The sequence below is a fragment of the Gigantopelta aegis genome, chromosome 6, assembly GCF_016097555.1.
Source record: "Gigantopelta aegis isolate Gae_Host chromosome 6, Gae_host_genome, whole genome shotgun sequence".
NCBI lineage: Eukaryota > Metazoa > Mollusca > Gastropoda > Neomphalida > Peltospiridae > Gigantopelta > Gigantopelta aegis.
In genome coordinates this window covers 101,126,331-101,139,931 of record NC_054704.1, presented here as the reverse complement: position 1 = coordinate 101,139,931, position 13,601 = coordinate 101,126,331, and the positions used below count along the sequence as shown (strand labels likewise).

The 13,601-nt window shown below is 32.8% G+C and overlaps 1 protein-coding gene across 1 annotated transcript; it reads left to right on the top strand.

The window, feature by feature from the left end:
- The first annotated feature begins 180 nt into the window (after positions 1 to 180).
- LOC121374152 (DNA methyltransferase 1-associated protein 1-like) lies at positions 181 to 13,527 on the top strand. The gene is made up of 13 exons (XM_041501120.1): positions 181 to 303; positions 2,221 to 2,338; positions 2,786 to 2,871; positions 3,071 to 3,191; positions 3,774 to 3,848; positions 4,686 to 4,904; positions 5,264 to 5,371; positions 6,592 to 6,780; positions 9,278 to 9,352; positions 11,020 to 11,092; positions 11,547 to 11,701; positions 11,963 to 12,187; positions 12,926 to 13,527. The coding sequence occupies exons 2-13, from the start codon at positions 2,240 to 2,242 to the stop codon at positions 12,986 to 12,988; spliced, it is 1,488 nt and encodes a 495-aa protein (XP_041357054.1). The 5' UTR covers positions 181 to 303; positions 2,221 to 2,239; the 3' UTR covers positions 12,989 to 13,527.
- The last annotated feature ends 74 nt before the right edge of the window (positions 13,528 to 13,601 follow it).

The following is a 13,601-nucleotide window of genomic DNA, read 5'->3' as shown; positions in this document are numbered from 1 at the left end:
TGTGGATCGGAATATTAAGATATTAAAATATATATAACCAAGTATATCATTGTGATTAAATTAATATAATAAGCATGCAATTTTTAATGTTTTTTTCACGTGATTAATTAAGTTATTTCTATTTTTCATTATCAAAATAAGCATTTCGTTTCGGATACATTTTAAATATTGTAAACACATTTCAAATATGGCTGCCTTGGAGAAACAAATATTTCCATTTTGTTACTCGAATTCTATTTAATCAATCATAGGTTATATCAGCCCAAACTTAAACCTGATTTTTCTAAAATAAGTTCTTAAGAGGTAAATTCTTTAGAATGAACTGTGTTTTTTAAAAATATAAACTGATGAACCGTACGTTTTATTAAACCTAAAGTCAGTAAGGAGTAAGACGTAAGGTCGACGACAGTCACTTTTCGCACCCCAGTTTTGGCATTATACACAATAAATATAGCATATCTCACCGTAATTTCACTTGAAATCCCTATTTCGTAATAGGTACAATTTTTTAATCACAAGATTTTTTTCAGGTGCATTATTAATGTTCAAACAAAACATTTTCAATAGCAATTTCATTATTTTGGTTTAGAATGTTTTCAGCATTCTTAAATATATAAAACGAAAACGTCATGTACTGTACCCAGTTTATGGTTATTGTAAGAAGATGCAAAGTGACGTCATTCAAATTAGCTATATATTATTACATAGTTCATCAAGATTAACCTCAAATGCAAGTGCAAGCACAAACAAGGTTAAACACATTACGCCTGTAGCGAGCGTTTTGCTAGGAACAGAATTACGGTCAAAATAACGACTAGCATCATGTTTTCCCACCCTAATCGTGTATTGTGATCTATTTCGAGCTTATGGAGACCAAGAAATACTTCCTTTGAAACGATCTTCACTTTGAATTAAAGGAAAAAAGTCTGACTGTGTGGGCAGACCTGTCAACCCTCCTGGATTCCGAGGGAGACTCCCGGTATTTGATCAAGTCTCCCGCGGGATAAACTTTTCTTCCGGGAAATCCTTATTTTCTTAGCATAAAAAATGCAAGCTACCATGGCTGTGTATTTACATTCAGTGTTGCCATGTATAAAACTATCGAATTTAGTCCTAATAATATCTTCCCACTAGATTACATAATGCAACTATGGCTGAAAGTGCCAGAATTGACAGCGACTGCATGCATCAATAGACACAATGTCCAAATCACGTCAAAGCAAGACTACAAAAAGACCAATTAGCTATATAAACAATACTTTTATCAGGTAGTTTTGTATGTTTGTGCAGTAAAATGTTGGTAACAAGAGTATACTTCAAGGGATTATTTTTGTACAATTATTAAAATGTTGTTTGACATAAACTTACTCACGCAAATGGGTATAATTCTGGTATATTTCACACAATGTCAGTAATGAGCTTTTACTTATGATTATTGGAAATAAAATGTTTATTGCATTGTTATGATTATTTTAAATAAGTACCACACCACTGTCCCTCATTATAGTAAAAACTGAATATTAATTTATAAGATTTCACAAACCACAAATAACGATGATGCAACGTAACCTGTAAGTAATACTAATACCGTAAATGTACTAATTAATGTTCATATTTCTTGTTCAGGTTCTTAACATTTTTGGATAAAAGAGTGGGTTTTTTAAAAATATGTATTAAATAAAAAATCTCCTGTTTTTTTAACACACACCTCCTGCTTTCTCTTGACTAGAGGTTGACAGGTCTGTGTGGGTTTTTTTTTTAAGGCACGGTTATTGTTATCTGCCCTTATTGGAGGGAAATAAAACACGGAACAGTCTTGTATGTGGAAAAGGATCGGTGAAGTCATTTCTTGTTCCATAATAAATACAAAAAACACCATAAAACTAAAAATGAATTAAAGTTAATAAAATAAAATACACGTAAAAGTAAAAATAAATTAAAGTTAATATAATAAAATGATATAAATTAAAGTTAATAAAATAAAATAAAGCTAATAAAATAACATTTATTAATTAAGTAATGGAAATGAAATAAAAATATTATTTAATTACAAAGATGGTTTTTTTAAATGTCAGTAATAAAAAAATTTCAGAAATAATAATGAATATATATAAATGAAATAAAACTAACACATTTTTCTCCTTTACCAGTAATTAAAAAGTTACTGCTTTGTCTTGCTTCTTCCTTCAGTGTTCCATTTAAAGTTTTTGTTTTATTCAGGTATTGTCATCTAATAAAAATGGCAGCAGGCATTGATGTGAGAGAGATTTTGGAGTTGGAAACAGGCACAGAGAAAGAAGGTATCACCAAAGAATCCATCCTGAATGATGGTAAAAAGGTACATATGTTAAAGATCCTAAGAAGTATTTTTTTAACTTGACACATTATCATCCCAGCTTACTTTTTATCAACCATATGTCAGGTGTTTTTTTGTTTTTTTTAAACTAGTCTATTTTAAACTGAAATCTATAGTCTTGGATATGAGCAGTAAAATGTGAAATGACTGGCAGTCATCCAGATTGCAGTGTCAAAGGGAAAATAATTTGAATTTAATGTAAAATATATTTTTCATACATTTTATGGATCATGCTACCTGTGGAACACATTTTACATTCTTAAATGTGCACATATGCATTGGTGTGTGTGCATGTATGCTTCTACATGAGTGTCTATGAGAAATGGGAGAGTGAGAGATGGGGAGAGAGATAGAGAAGGAAGGATAGTGACTGAATGACTAATTTCTTCCTGCTAATATTATTATTTTATTTATTATAATTTTGTTCAGAAAAAGCCAAAGAAGGTTGACCTCACATTCAAAAGGCCAGAAGGTATGCATAGAGAGCTGTGGGGATTGCTCTGGACAGATAGCAAGTAAGATCACAATTTAAACCTTTTTGTTTTTAATTATTATATTATATTTGTTTTACAATTCTATTTATCATAAATAAAAAGATACTTATGTACTTTGACGGAACAATTTTGTTTAAAGATGTGTTGATCTTATTGGGATATATAGATTACTGAGTTTACGGGAGTTGTAAATTGATATTAAATACTTCCATTTTGACAGAGATGCACCACCTATTGTTCCCTCAGACACAAATCAGGGATACAAACAGATGAAAGCAAAAATTGGCTCAAGTCGAGTGCGGCCTTGGAAATGGATGCCTTTCACAAATCCAGCAAGAAAGGTAAGCTTGTCTGTGAAATTGTTTAGAACTAGCAGTTATCTCTCTTTTAATGTGGTGTTGTATAGATCTAATGTCTTTCAAGCTGTTTTCTCTCACAAATGGATGCAAGCTGTGATTATGAGTCATTGGCATTAAACACAAGTTACTTTTGGTTTTCTTTCTGAGTTAGTACAAGAAAGAACACTAATATTCTAAAGATTGCATTTCAGTTATTTTTGAAAAATGATGTGTTCACATGTTGTAGAATTTTAATTATAAATTCTGGGCTAGCTCTAGCTGAGAACATTTCGCCAAATTATGTATAAAATATAAAAAATGGCAAAAACCTATTTATTTTCTCACAAAAATGATGAAATTATTTTGGCAAATTAAATTAACCAATTATTTTTTAAATTTGCAAATGAGTGAATTTGGCGAGGGCCTTAGCTAGCCCTGAAAGGTATTTATGTACTAAATTATAATATTTTATATTTTGCATTTGATTGTAAATACCCGTAGTAATACTTAGTAATACTTATTAATATGCATTTTATATTTCTATCTTTTAATTCTCTTTCATTGTTGTTGTTTTAATTGTAACAGGATGGCGCAATTTTTTACCACTACCGAAGAGTGGCCGACGAAGGTAAAGACTACCCATTTGCACGGTTCAATAAGGTATGAACAGGTTTTGTTTATACTGTAAACAGTAGAATACCGTAAGAATATATTATTGCTTTTCTTAGAATACTAGCAACTATAGTATGGGTAATATTTTATAGTGTGTCATAATTTGCTCCTAAAGTAGGACTGCTTATGTTTCATTTGTTTTGACCAATTACTTGTTGATCCACTATTCTATTTCGGTCTACTTAGGACATGAATCCATGATAATAAATTTTATATATTTTATGTCCAGTCTCTTAGAATTACGTTTTAAGATTTGAGTTGTGACTAACATGTCGTAATCGGGAATGAACAATTAAATCATTACTTTAGCATTGTAATTGTGATAAAAGAAATCTTATCTGTCCACTGGAACACTTATTTTTAACTTACATTGTAAAATGACTGCGAATGTGTTCTTTATTGTGATTGGTTAATTACATTCTTTTTCCGGGATCAAATAGACAATAACACCCGGAAAGCTAATGACGTCATTAGAAAATGACATCATTAGCAATTGGAACAGGCGAAGTTGACGATTCAAGGGTCGACAGTTAGACTGTAGCCAGGTATTTTTTTCAAGAAATACCAAATATACAGTTAATTCCGTAGAAAAACAATTCAGTTTACAATGGACATAACCATATGGAGTTTTTAGATTTGCGGGTGTTATTGTCTATTTGATGCCCACAAATGTTTAATTTTTTTACTTCAAATAGACAGTAACACCCGCAAATCTAAAAACTCCATGTGGTTATCTCCTAATTAAATAATTTTATAATTTTATGATATACTGTAACAAGTGATACGTGTAACAAGCAGCGTATAAAAGTTGTAAAACTATTTTAGAGTGTTGACGTGCCCACATACTCTGACCTGGAATACCAGCAACATCTCCACGATGATAACTGGCCCCGTCAAGAAACCGATCATCTGTTCGACCTGTGTAAACGATTTGACCTGCGCTTTATCATAATACACGACCGATGGAACAAAGAAAAATACAGAGACCGAAGCATTGAGGACCTCAAGGAGAGATACTATAACGTGTGCAATATATTAGCCAAGGTGAGGTTTAATAAGCACATTTTTTCTCTCATTCTTTAGATGTTATGTCAAAATAACCAGGTATAACCAGCCATCATTTTAAAAATGTTTTCAGGTGCTGTTAAACATATGTTCCATTCCTGTCAAACAATGGTATGTATAAAGATTTAATACCATTGCACAAACAAAACAACTGAATGTCACAAGATAGTAATGTAATAAATAAGAGCTCTCAGTATAGATTTTATTGTATTAACACAGCTAATCAGACTGAAAATATGCAATTACTAACTGTGTTCTCCATTGTTTTTTTGTGGTTTTTTAAAGATTGTTTATTCCTAGGTTATATTTTCCATATTTTCTTTTTATTTATTAAAAAGGTAAGAGCACCACAGGGGATTGAACCCAAGATCCGAGTGTTTGATGCAGAACATGAGCGGAGAAGAAAGTCACAACTCATGAAGCTGTTTGACAGAACTCATGAACAAGTAATGATGGTTTAATACTTTTGTCATGTCAATCTCAAATGTGTATACACTATAATGTTCTGTTACATAGCAAGTTTAACTTTCATGGCAATTTATCCATTTGTCACAGAGTTATGGCCCTTGAACTTAGGAGATATGAAAATTAGTTTTCCAGACTTTTTTTTATGCAGTGCCTGTAGATAATGAGCTGAAATTTTTTATATAGTTTGTACTGTTACATATAAAATTTAACTGTCAATTTATCCATTTGTCACACAGTTATGGCCTTTGAGCATAGGAGATATGGAGATTTGTTGTGCCTGATAGGGGACATGTATTGCTTCTGCAGACTCTTGAGAATGCTTGTTTATTCTGCTGTGTTTACCATATATTGCCGTGTATTAGCCGACTCCTTGTATAAGCCGACCTCTTAGTTTGACCCTAAATATCAAGTACAAAATCATCGGCCTCGTGTATAAGCCGAAGTCATCTTTTGTCCAGTTGTATATTGTATTGGTTTCAATAATACTGTCAACAAATAGACTTGTGCTTTTCTTTTTCACTGTATTTTTTCCCCTTTAATTATTACAGACACGGTAATCGTCATCGCAATGCTAACGTCTTCCATGCCGTGCAAAAATAATTTAGCACCAATAAATCATAACAGGAAAATAAACAATTCAAGCTGTAACAACATATCATTGCACATAAGTAATTAAATTATTCACTGGACAGCAAATAATAAACTCATTAAGGCGTGTTTAATCCCTGTTTTCCCCTCCACACAGAAACAATTCTGTGGTCCATGGCTGTTGTTTACACAAAATTGTGTAATCCAATCAAATAAGAGCTTACAAAATGATATAGACAGAGGTGTCAAACAAAGATGGCGGAACACGTTTATACCATTGAAATGACAATAAAACAAGTAATTTTTATTATTATTCATCAAACTATTAATGCATTCAAGAACAAAAAACTACATAATATTGCATGACGGGGTGTATTATTTATATTGTGCACAAATTATTGTTACATAAACTGTGAAAGGCTCTAAGGGTCTGATCAAAATTTGTAAGTCGGGGTCGGGAGTGTTTTCGATCGGAATTTTATGAACCAATTTGTTGCCTCCATGTATAAGCCGACTCTCTTCTTTTGGAAAGTATTTCTAGACTTCAAAAGTCGGCTAATACACGGCAATATACGGTATTCTAACATGTTTATGCCTGTGTGTTTCCAAGGTTGAAGAGGAAGAGAATCTGATAACGGAGTTGAAGAAGATCGAGCTGCGTAAACGAGAGCGAGAGAAGAAGACGCAGGATCTACAGAAACTGATCATTGCCGCCGACAGCAACTTCGACAACCGGCGTGCTGAGAGGAGAAACATGAAGAAGAGGATCACACCACAGCAGAAAATCAGAGACAGCGGAGTATGTGGATCATTAATATTAAGAATATCACACTTACGTCTGTTTCAATGCTTATGGTTTGAAAATCAGAGACAGCGGAGTATGTGGATCATTAATATTAAGAATATCACACTTATGTCTGTTTGAGTGCTTATGGTTTGAAAATCAGAGACAGCGGAGTATGTGGATCATTAATATTAAGAATATCACACTTATGTCTGTTTGAGTGCTTATGGTTTGAAAATCAGAGTCAGTGGAGTATGTTGATCATTAATATTAAGAATACCACACTTATGTCTGTTAAATTGCTTATGGTTTGTAAACTGCTGTCCAGAAATTATGTATGAGAGTAATTGTCAAATTCACAGAAATTGTTAGTAAAATGAATGAGTGATATCGGCGTGTGATTGACAGCACACAAGCAAAAGCAATTCCTCATGTCAAACTGTAAGAACTGCTGACTGATACTATTTGTTTTACACGGTGTTTCAAGATTTATCTTTTGAACAACACCATTGAAACGCCGTCGAAATCAGGCGCTTGTCGCTGAGCTAACATTCAAGCAATGGCTTAATAAGTGAAAAATGGGTCATCCCAACGGAAATTGGTTTATTATCTAAATGCCTAAATGTAATTTTCTAACAGCTAAAAATTTTAGGGCATAAAACCAATAGATAAGTGTTGTTTAATGCATGTTTTGATGAGGTGTCTGAAAAGAATTGTGCTAATCATCCTTTGTTTTAGACAAAACTCGTCCAAGTTCCATGCTAGTTGTGGGTTTTTTCAACAGCGAGTAGTAAAAGCTACATACCACAGGATCCCACATGATCTATATTTTCTAATAATGAGTGTTTTACATCAGAATAAATTACATGCAGCCAATGCAAAGGGATCTTTTAAAGCTTATGGAATGTAACAATCTGATCTAGTTGCTACCCAGACCTGTTTCGAGGTCTCTGATTGGTCTATATTACATCACATTACATCCTGCATGCGCACTGCAGCAGCGTCATCCACTTCCGCTATGATGAACAACAACTCATTCAGGTAGTTTTTCACGCACAAAGATTTTTTGCTATGTTTGAACACTATTAGTTGAACGATTGTTATAATTTAGACAAGAAATGTCTTTGCAAGATAAAGATAGTGGTCATATAGCATGGATGCTAAATTCTGATCAGTTATTTGGGCTTAAAGGAATTCTTGACCTCATCCAAGATTACTTCACTGATAAGCAATCATTTTTTTATTATATACCTTTATGGCCAACATAAGTTAATTCTGTATTGCTGGGTGAATGCTTTTCTATACAAACGTTTGTAAACAAATCACTGACATTGGCCTGTATCACATGTGTTGACTTGTCAGAGACTATGAAAGGAGCATAGGTTATAAACTACAAACCTAGCCAATAATAAAGCCACGGCAAAGGCAAAGCCAAAATTAAATGAAAGTAATAAAATACCCACCATGGGCTAGCATGGCTAAGCATTTTGGACTGCATGCACTAGCAAGGCCTTGGGTGCAGGGGCGCACTCCCTGCCCTATGATAATGTGTACCTCGCACCAAAAAATAGCGGGAAGGGGGTGTTTTTCTCAGCCATTTTAATTAAGCAGGCATCAGAAATAGGTAAACAAGGACGAAGTAATCTGGTTGCACTTAGCCCTTACCCCAACCCAGGATTGGAAAAAAAATCACGACAAACTACTCAAAAAGTGAATTTCAGGATTTTTATCTCCTGACTGAGTAAACAATCTTTTTTTTGATGAAAATTGCTATTTATTACAGGTGCTGTGTTCGTGCATAAGCAAAATAAACCTAAATGGTCCAAAAGTAACTGTAGTAACTAAATTTGCTCTTATTCCAACTTTTGAGTATCTTTAAATAGCCAGTTTTGGAAAGCTTATTCAATAAGCTTTCCAATGATATATAAAACTCTCTTTTGATAAATATCACCAAGTGCCTGGTTTCGACAGAGCGGGTCACATTTATTCAAGTCAAAATGGTCTAATATTCATTTCTTTGGATGCATCCATCACACTTGCATAGAGTCAATATTTTGGATTATTATTTTCCCAAAAGACATTAATTTTAATTAGTTTAAATTAGTAATTATGTGTTTGATTTTGAAACAAATATGGCATAACTGTCCCTGCAACAAATTAAACAGAAAACATTTTATTTGTTTTGTTTCTATAGAATTTATAAATATAAAATCTTGACTTCATTTGTCTGAATGACAATATAAACTGATAGTCTTGCCATTACGGAGTGAAAATGCGAGATATCGGTATTACTTTTTCCATGATGCCGACAGTGATGGCAGCAGCCTCAATGTTTGCATTAAAATGTTGAGTTTAGATCAGTTTGTCACAAATTATGAGTCCTATATCAGTCAAGAATAGTTTATGGTTGTTCATCACAGTATACCAAAATGTTTATGGTAGGCGAGATATTCTAAATCTGTGGAATTCTTGTTTAAATGTATTGTAATTCTGTTGATGTTTGTTTTTACAGCCGTCTACACCTGATGCTGCTGGGATAAAGTTTGCAGATTTGAAACAGTCTGGTGTTACACTGCGCAGTCAGAGGGTATAGTAGCCATTTCATTTTCAGTGAGACTGATAATTGTATTACCTTTGATGATTTGTGGAAATTAATACATTGTGATCCACACTGCACAATGGGGTCATAACATGGTTCTTTATATGATTGGTAACAGTAACATAATTATTTCAATATTATTTATTATTTAATAGCTTTAAATATTAACACCTTGGATATTTTTGGGGTCAAGAGGTAAAAATGTTTTATGTGTCGAAAGTTAATGAACTTTTAATTATTGACTGATCAGTTCAAGCGAACTCGTGATTAATTAAACATGCAGGAATGAAAATATTCCTCAGGGGATCTGTGGAATTTTGTGATTTTGTGTTACACAAGGTAAATCTTAGGAATCATCCAAATCTAATGAGAAATGATGTATGGTGTATGTTATATCTGTTCCAAAACTGTGGTTTCGCAATATATTTAATTCTGTGACATTCTTGTATTAATTTAAATTACTCGGACACACATAAATACATTGTCAGTTAGATTATTTTAAATTACTCGGACACACATAAATACATTGTCAGTTGGATTATTTTAAATTACTCGGACACACATAAATACATTGCCAGTTAGATTATTTTAAATTACTCGGACACACATAAATACATTGTCAGTTGGCTTATTTTAAATTACTCGGACACACATAAATACATTGTCAGTTGGATTATTTTAAATTACTCGGACACACATAAATACATTGTCATTTGGATTAATTTAAATTACTCGGACACACATTAATACATTGTCAGTTGGATTATTTTAAATTACTCGGACACACATAAATACATTGTCAGTTGGATTATTTTAAATTACTTGGACACACATTAATACATTGTCAGTTGGATTAATTTAAATTACTTGGACACACATAAATACATTGTCAGTTGGATTATTTTAAATTACTCGGACACACATAAATACATTGTCAGTTGGATTATTTTAAATTACTCGGACACACATAAATACATTGTCAGTTGGATTATTTTAAATTACTCGGACACACATTAATACATTGTCAGTTGGATTATTTTAAATTACTCGGACACACATTAATACATTGTCAGTTGGATTAATTTAAATTACTCGGACACACATAAATACATTGTCAGTTGGATTATTTTAAATTACTCGGACACACATAAATACATTGTCAGTTGGATTATTTTAAATTACTCGGACACACATAAATACATTGTCAGTTGGATTATTTTAAATTACTCGGACACACATAAATACATTGTCAGTTGGATTATTTTAAATTACTCGGACACACATAAATACATTGTCAGTTGGATTATTTTAAATTACTCGGACACACATTAATACATTGTCAGTTGGATTATTTTAAATTACTCGGACACACATAAATACATTGTCAGTTGGATTATTTTAAATTACTCGGACACACATAAATACATTGTCAGTTGGATTATTTTAAATTACTCTGACACACATTAATACATTGTCAGTTTGGATTATTTTAAATTACTCGGACACACATAAATACATTGTCAGTTGGATTATTTTAAATTACTCGGACACACATTGTCAGTTGGATTATTTTAAATTACTTGGACACACATTAATACATTGTCAGTTGGATTATTTTAAAACTTTCCTTATTATATCCTGTTATTTTTCTGTAGATGAAGCTGCCAGCATCAGTGGGACAAAAGAAATTGAAGGCAATTGAACAAGTGCTGGAGGAACTCGGAATAGGTACCATTTACTCAATCTTTATGTAATAAATGTGGTCCATGACGAATTCAAAATACTGAAGTTAATTACTGTTAAATAAACTATTTTCTGTTGTAAACAATTTTTATATGGACAAAATGTCTAAGAAAAACGTTTAACATACATTTTTGTTATCCTTTCGAATTCACTCCAGCAAAAATTGACGTTTTGGTAATGACTCATGAATTTAATATTCAGAATTTCATAATTTATACATGCAGGTGCGTGTAGGAATGGTGGTGGTTTCATTTTAATAATGTTTTTAATTTTTAAGATAGAATAAAGATTGGTTTTGAGATGTACATTCAAATTCTGAATTTGCTTTTGATTGCAATTATATTAGTTGAGTAGATTGATGTTTGTGGATTTTAATGTTCTTTTTACTGAACCTAATTCTGCTTATTCTTAAGAAAATGATACCTTTTTTCTTTTGAAGAATATAATCCCATGCCAACAGAAGAAATAGTTCAGAACTTTAACGAACTGCGTCAAGATATTGTGTTACTATATGAGCTAAAGTTGGCTTCAGCAACATGTGAATATGAACAGCAGACTTTGAGACATCAAATTAACACTGGAGGTCAAATCAAGGTGGGTAACTCTAGTTACATATTCAGGGAGCGATAATACATTTAGTAGAGCTCTTTGTTTAGATGAGTATTGTTTCGTCTGACACACTGAAATATCTACACACCGCCACTCATAAGTTGTTTATCATTTCTGAATTAATAAATGTATTTAAATTTGTTGTCAGAATGAAACTGATATATCCATTAAACAGGCACAACAGTCAGGTACTCCATTAACTTAAGAAAAAAGAGATCAGTTGTTATTTTCTTGTTTTGTTTTCAGATTGAACCTGAGACGCCATCTACACCATTAGACATAAAAATTCCTCTCGACCTTGAACCCTCCGTTCCATCTACCCCGACCACTCCAAACCTCGAGACGAGTATTCGAATGAGTCCTACGCCGGAGTCTGGGATAAACACCACACCCGACACGCCCACTGGTCAGAGAAAGCTTTCAGAAACAATAGACGTAGTGGGGACTCCCACCACACCAACAACTCCAAATGTAAGCAAATATAGAAATTTCAAGTTAAATTGTGGCTTCTCAGACCTGTGTACAGGGTAGTGTTTCAGGGGTCGAAACCCCCCTGCTCAAGAAAAATGTCTTTTACTATATTTTCCACAAGAGCATGACTTACTCCATAGAAACTTCGCTTGCCACATTTCAGAGCCCTCTGCATAAATTCTTGTACACATGCCTGGTCCTTGTCAAGTAACATACAGAAAATACATGAAAAACAGAAGCCATATACCGATCAAGCACAAAACATTATAAACTATGTAGTTCAAAATAATCAAATTTGCATATGTGCACTTTAAAATATATATGAAATTCATTTGGAAATTATTTTTTGTTTGTACCATAACCTCATATTTTACCCGTTACATTTTATGCCACTAAAGCAGACTTAAACTATTTCAGCTGCAAGTATGGATAGAATTTTAAATCTCTTTATAATCATGTTAGTTGCTTGGCTTGTGAGGTTCAAATATATTTCCATTAATCCATTTTATTTGTGAAGTTCATGTCATCAAAGTTTTTTGAAAATAAAAATAATACTTTACCTGGGAATACTTACTGGAGATGAAAACAAAACTGACATCTTAATGCCACATAAAATTTGTTGTTCTGATTCCCGATTCCTTATTCACTTGTCAGCATATTCAACTCTCTCTTCTTCTTTTTTGTATGTGTGAAAGGTTTTTATAATAACTGTATTGTGCATTTGAATTATTTCTTCAGAGAAAACGAAAAACTGCTGTGGAATCAAGTACCATATTAAAGAAGATCAAGCAGAAAGTCTGATGTGAAAACAACTGACAAAGAAGAGATTGGCAGCAGAAAGTCTGATGTAAAAACAACTGATGAAGAAGAGTTTAAAGCAGAAAGTCTGATATAAAAACAATTGAAGAAGTAGCGATTGGTTCAGTCTCAACTTATGTGTGTGCAGCTTGGTGATAACCAGAACAGACCTGTCAGTAGATTTGATGGAACTCTTCCAAAGTTTAAATTTCAAGAACCAGAAGACATCAGCTAGTTAGCACTGAAAATCTACAGAGACATATTAGTGGACTTGAGGTACCTTCCAAAGTATGGGATGCAAACACAGGCAGTCAGTGGATCGTTTTTTGGTGATGAGATGAACAACATGTCAGTAGATAAGAAGTAATTGCTCCAAAGTTTGATTTGCACTAGCAATACAACAAACATCTCTTTTTGGCCCTGGGGTACTTAAGAGTTACTGTGGATTACTCCATTTGGCATTACAGATTAGCACACTTGTTATATGCAAGTGATGGACAATTGTTTTTGTAGTGTTTCTATTAAAACTATTAAAATTGTTACTGGTGCTTTGTTACTTTCTACGAGAAGCCAATTCAGCTTAACCATTATGTTCCTGAGTTAATTCATGTAATAG

Bases quoted from the DNA above. Each gene is read 5' to 3' on its own strand.
- LOC121374152 (XM_041501120.1), top strand. From the start codon at position 2,240: ATGGCAGCAGGCATTGATGTGAGAGAGATTTTGGAGTTGGAAACAGGC. The intron at 2,339-2,785 runs GTACATATGTTA...AATTTTGTTCAG, and splicing joins TCCTGAATGATGGTAAAAAG to AAAAAGCCAAAGAAGGTTGA. The intron at 11,702-11,962 runs GTGGGTAACTCT...TTTTGTTTTCAG, and splicing joins ACACTGGAGGTCAAATCAAG to ATTGAACCTGAGACGCCATC.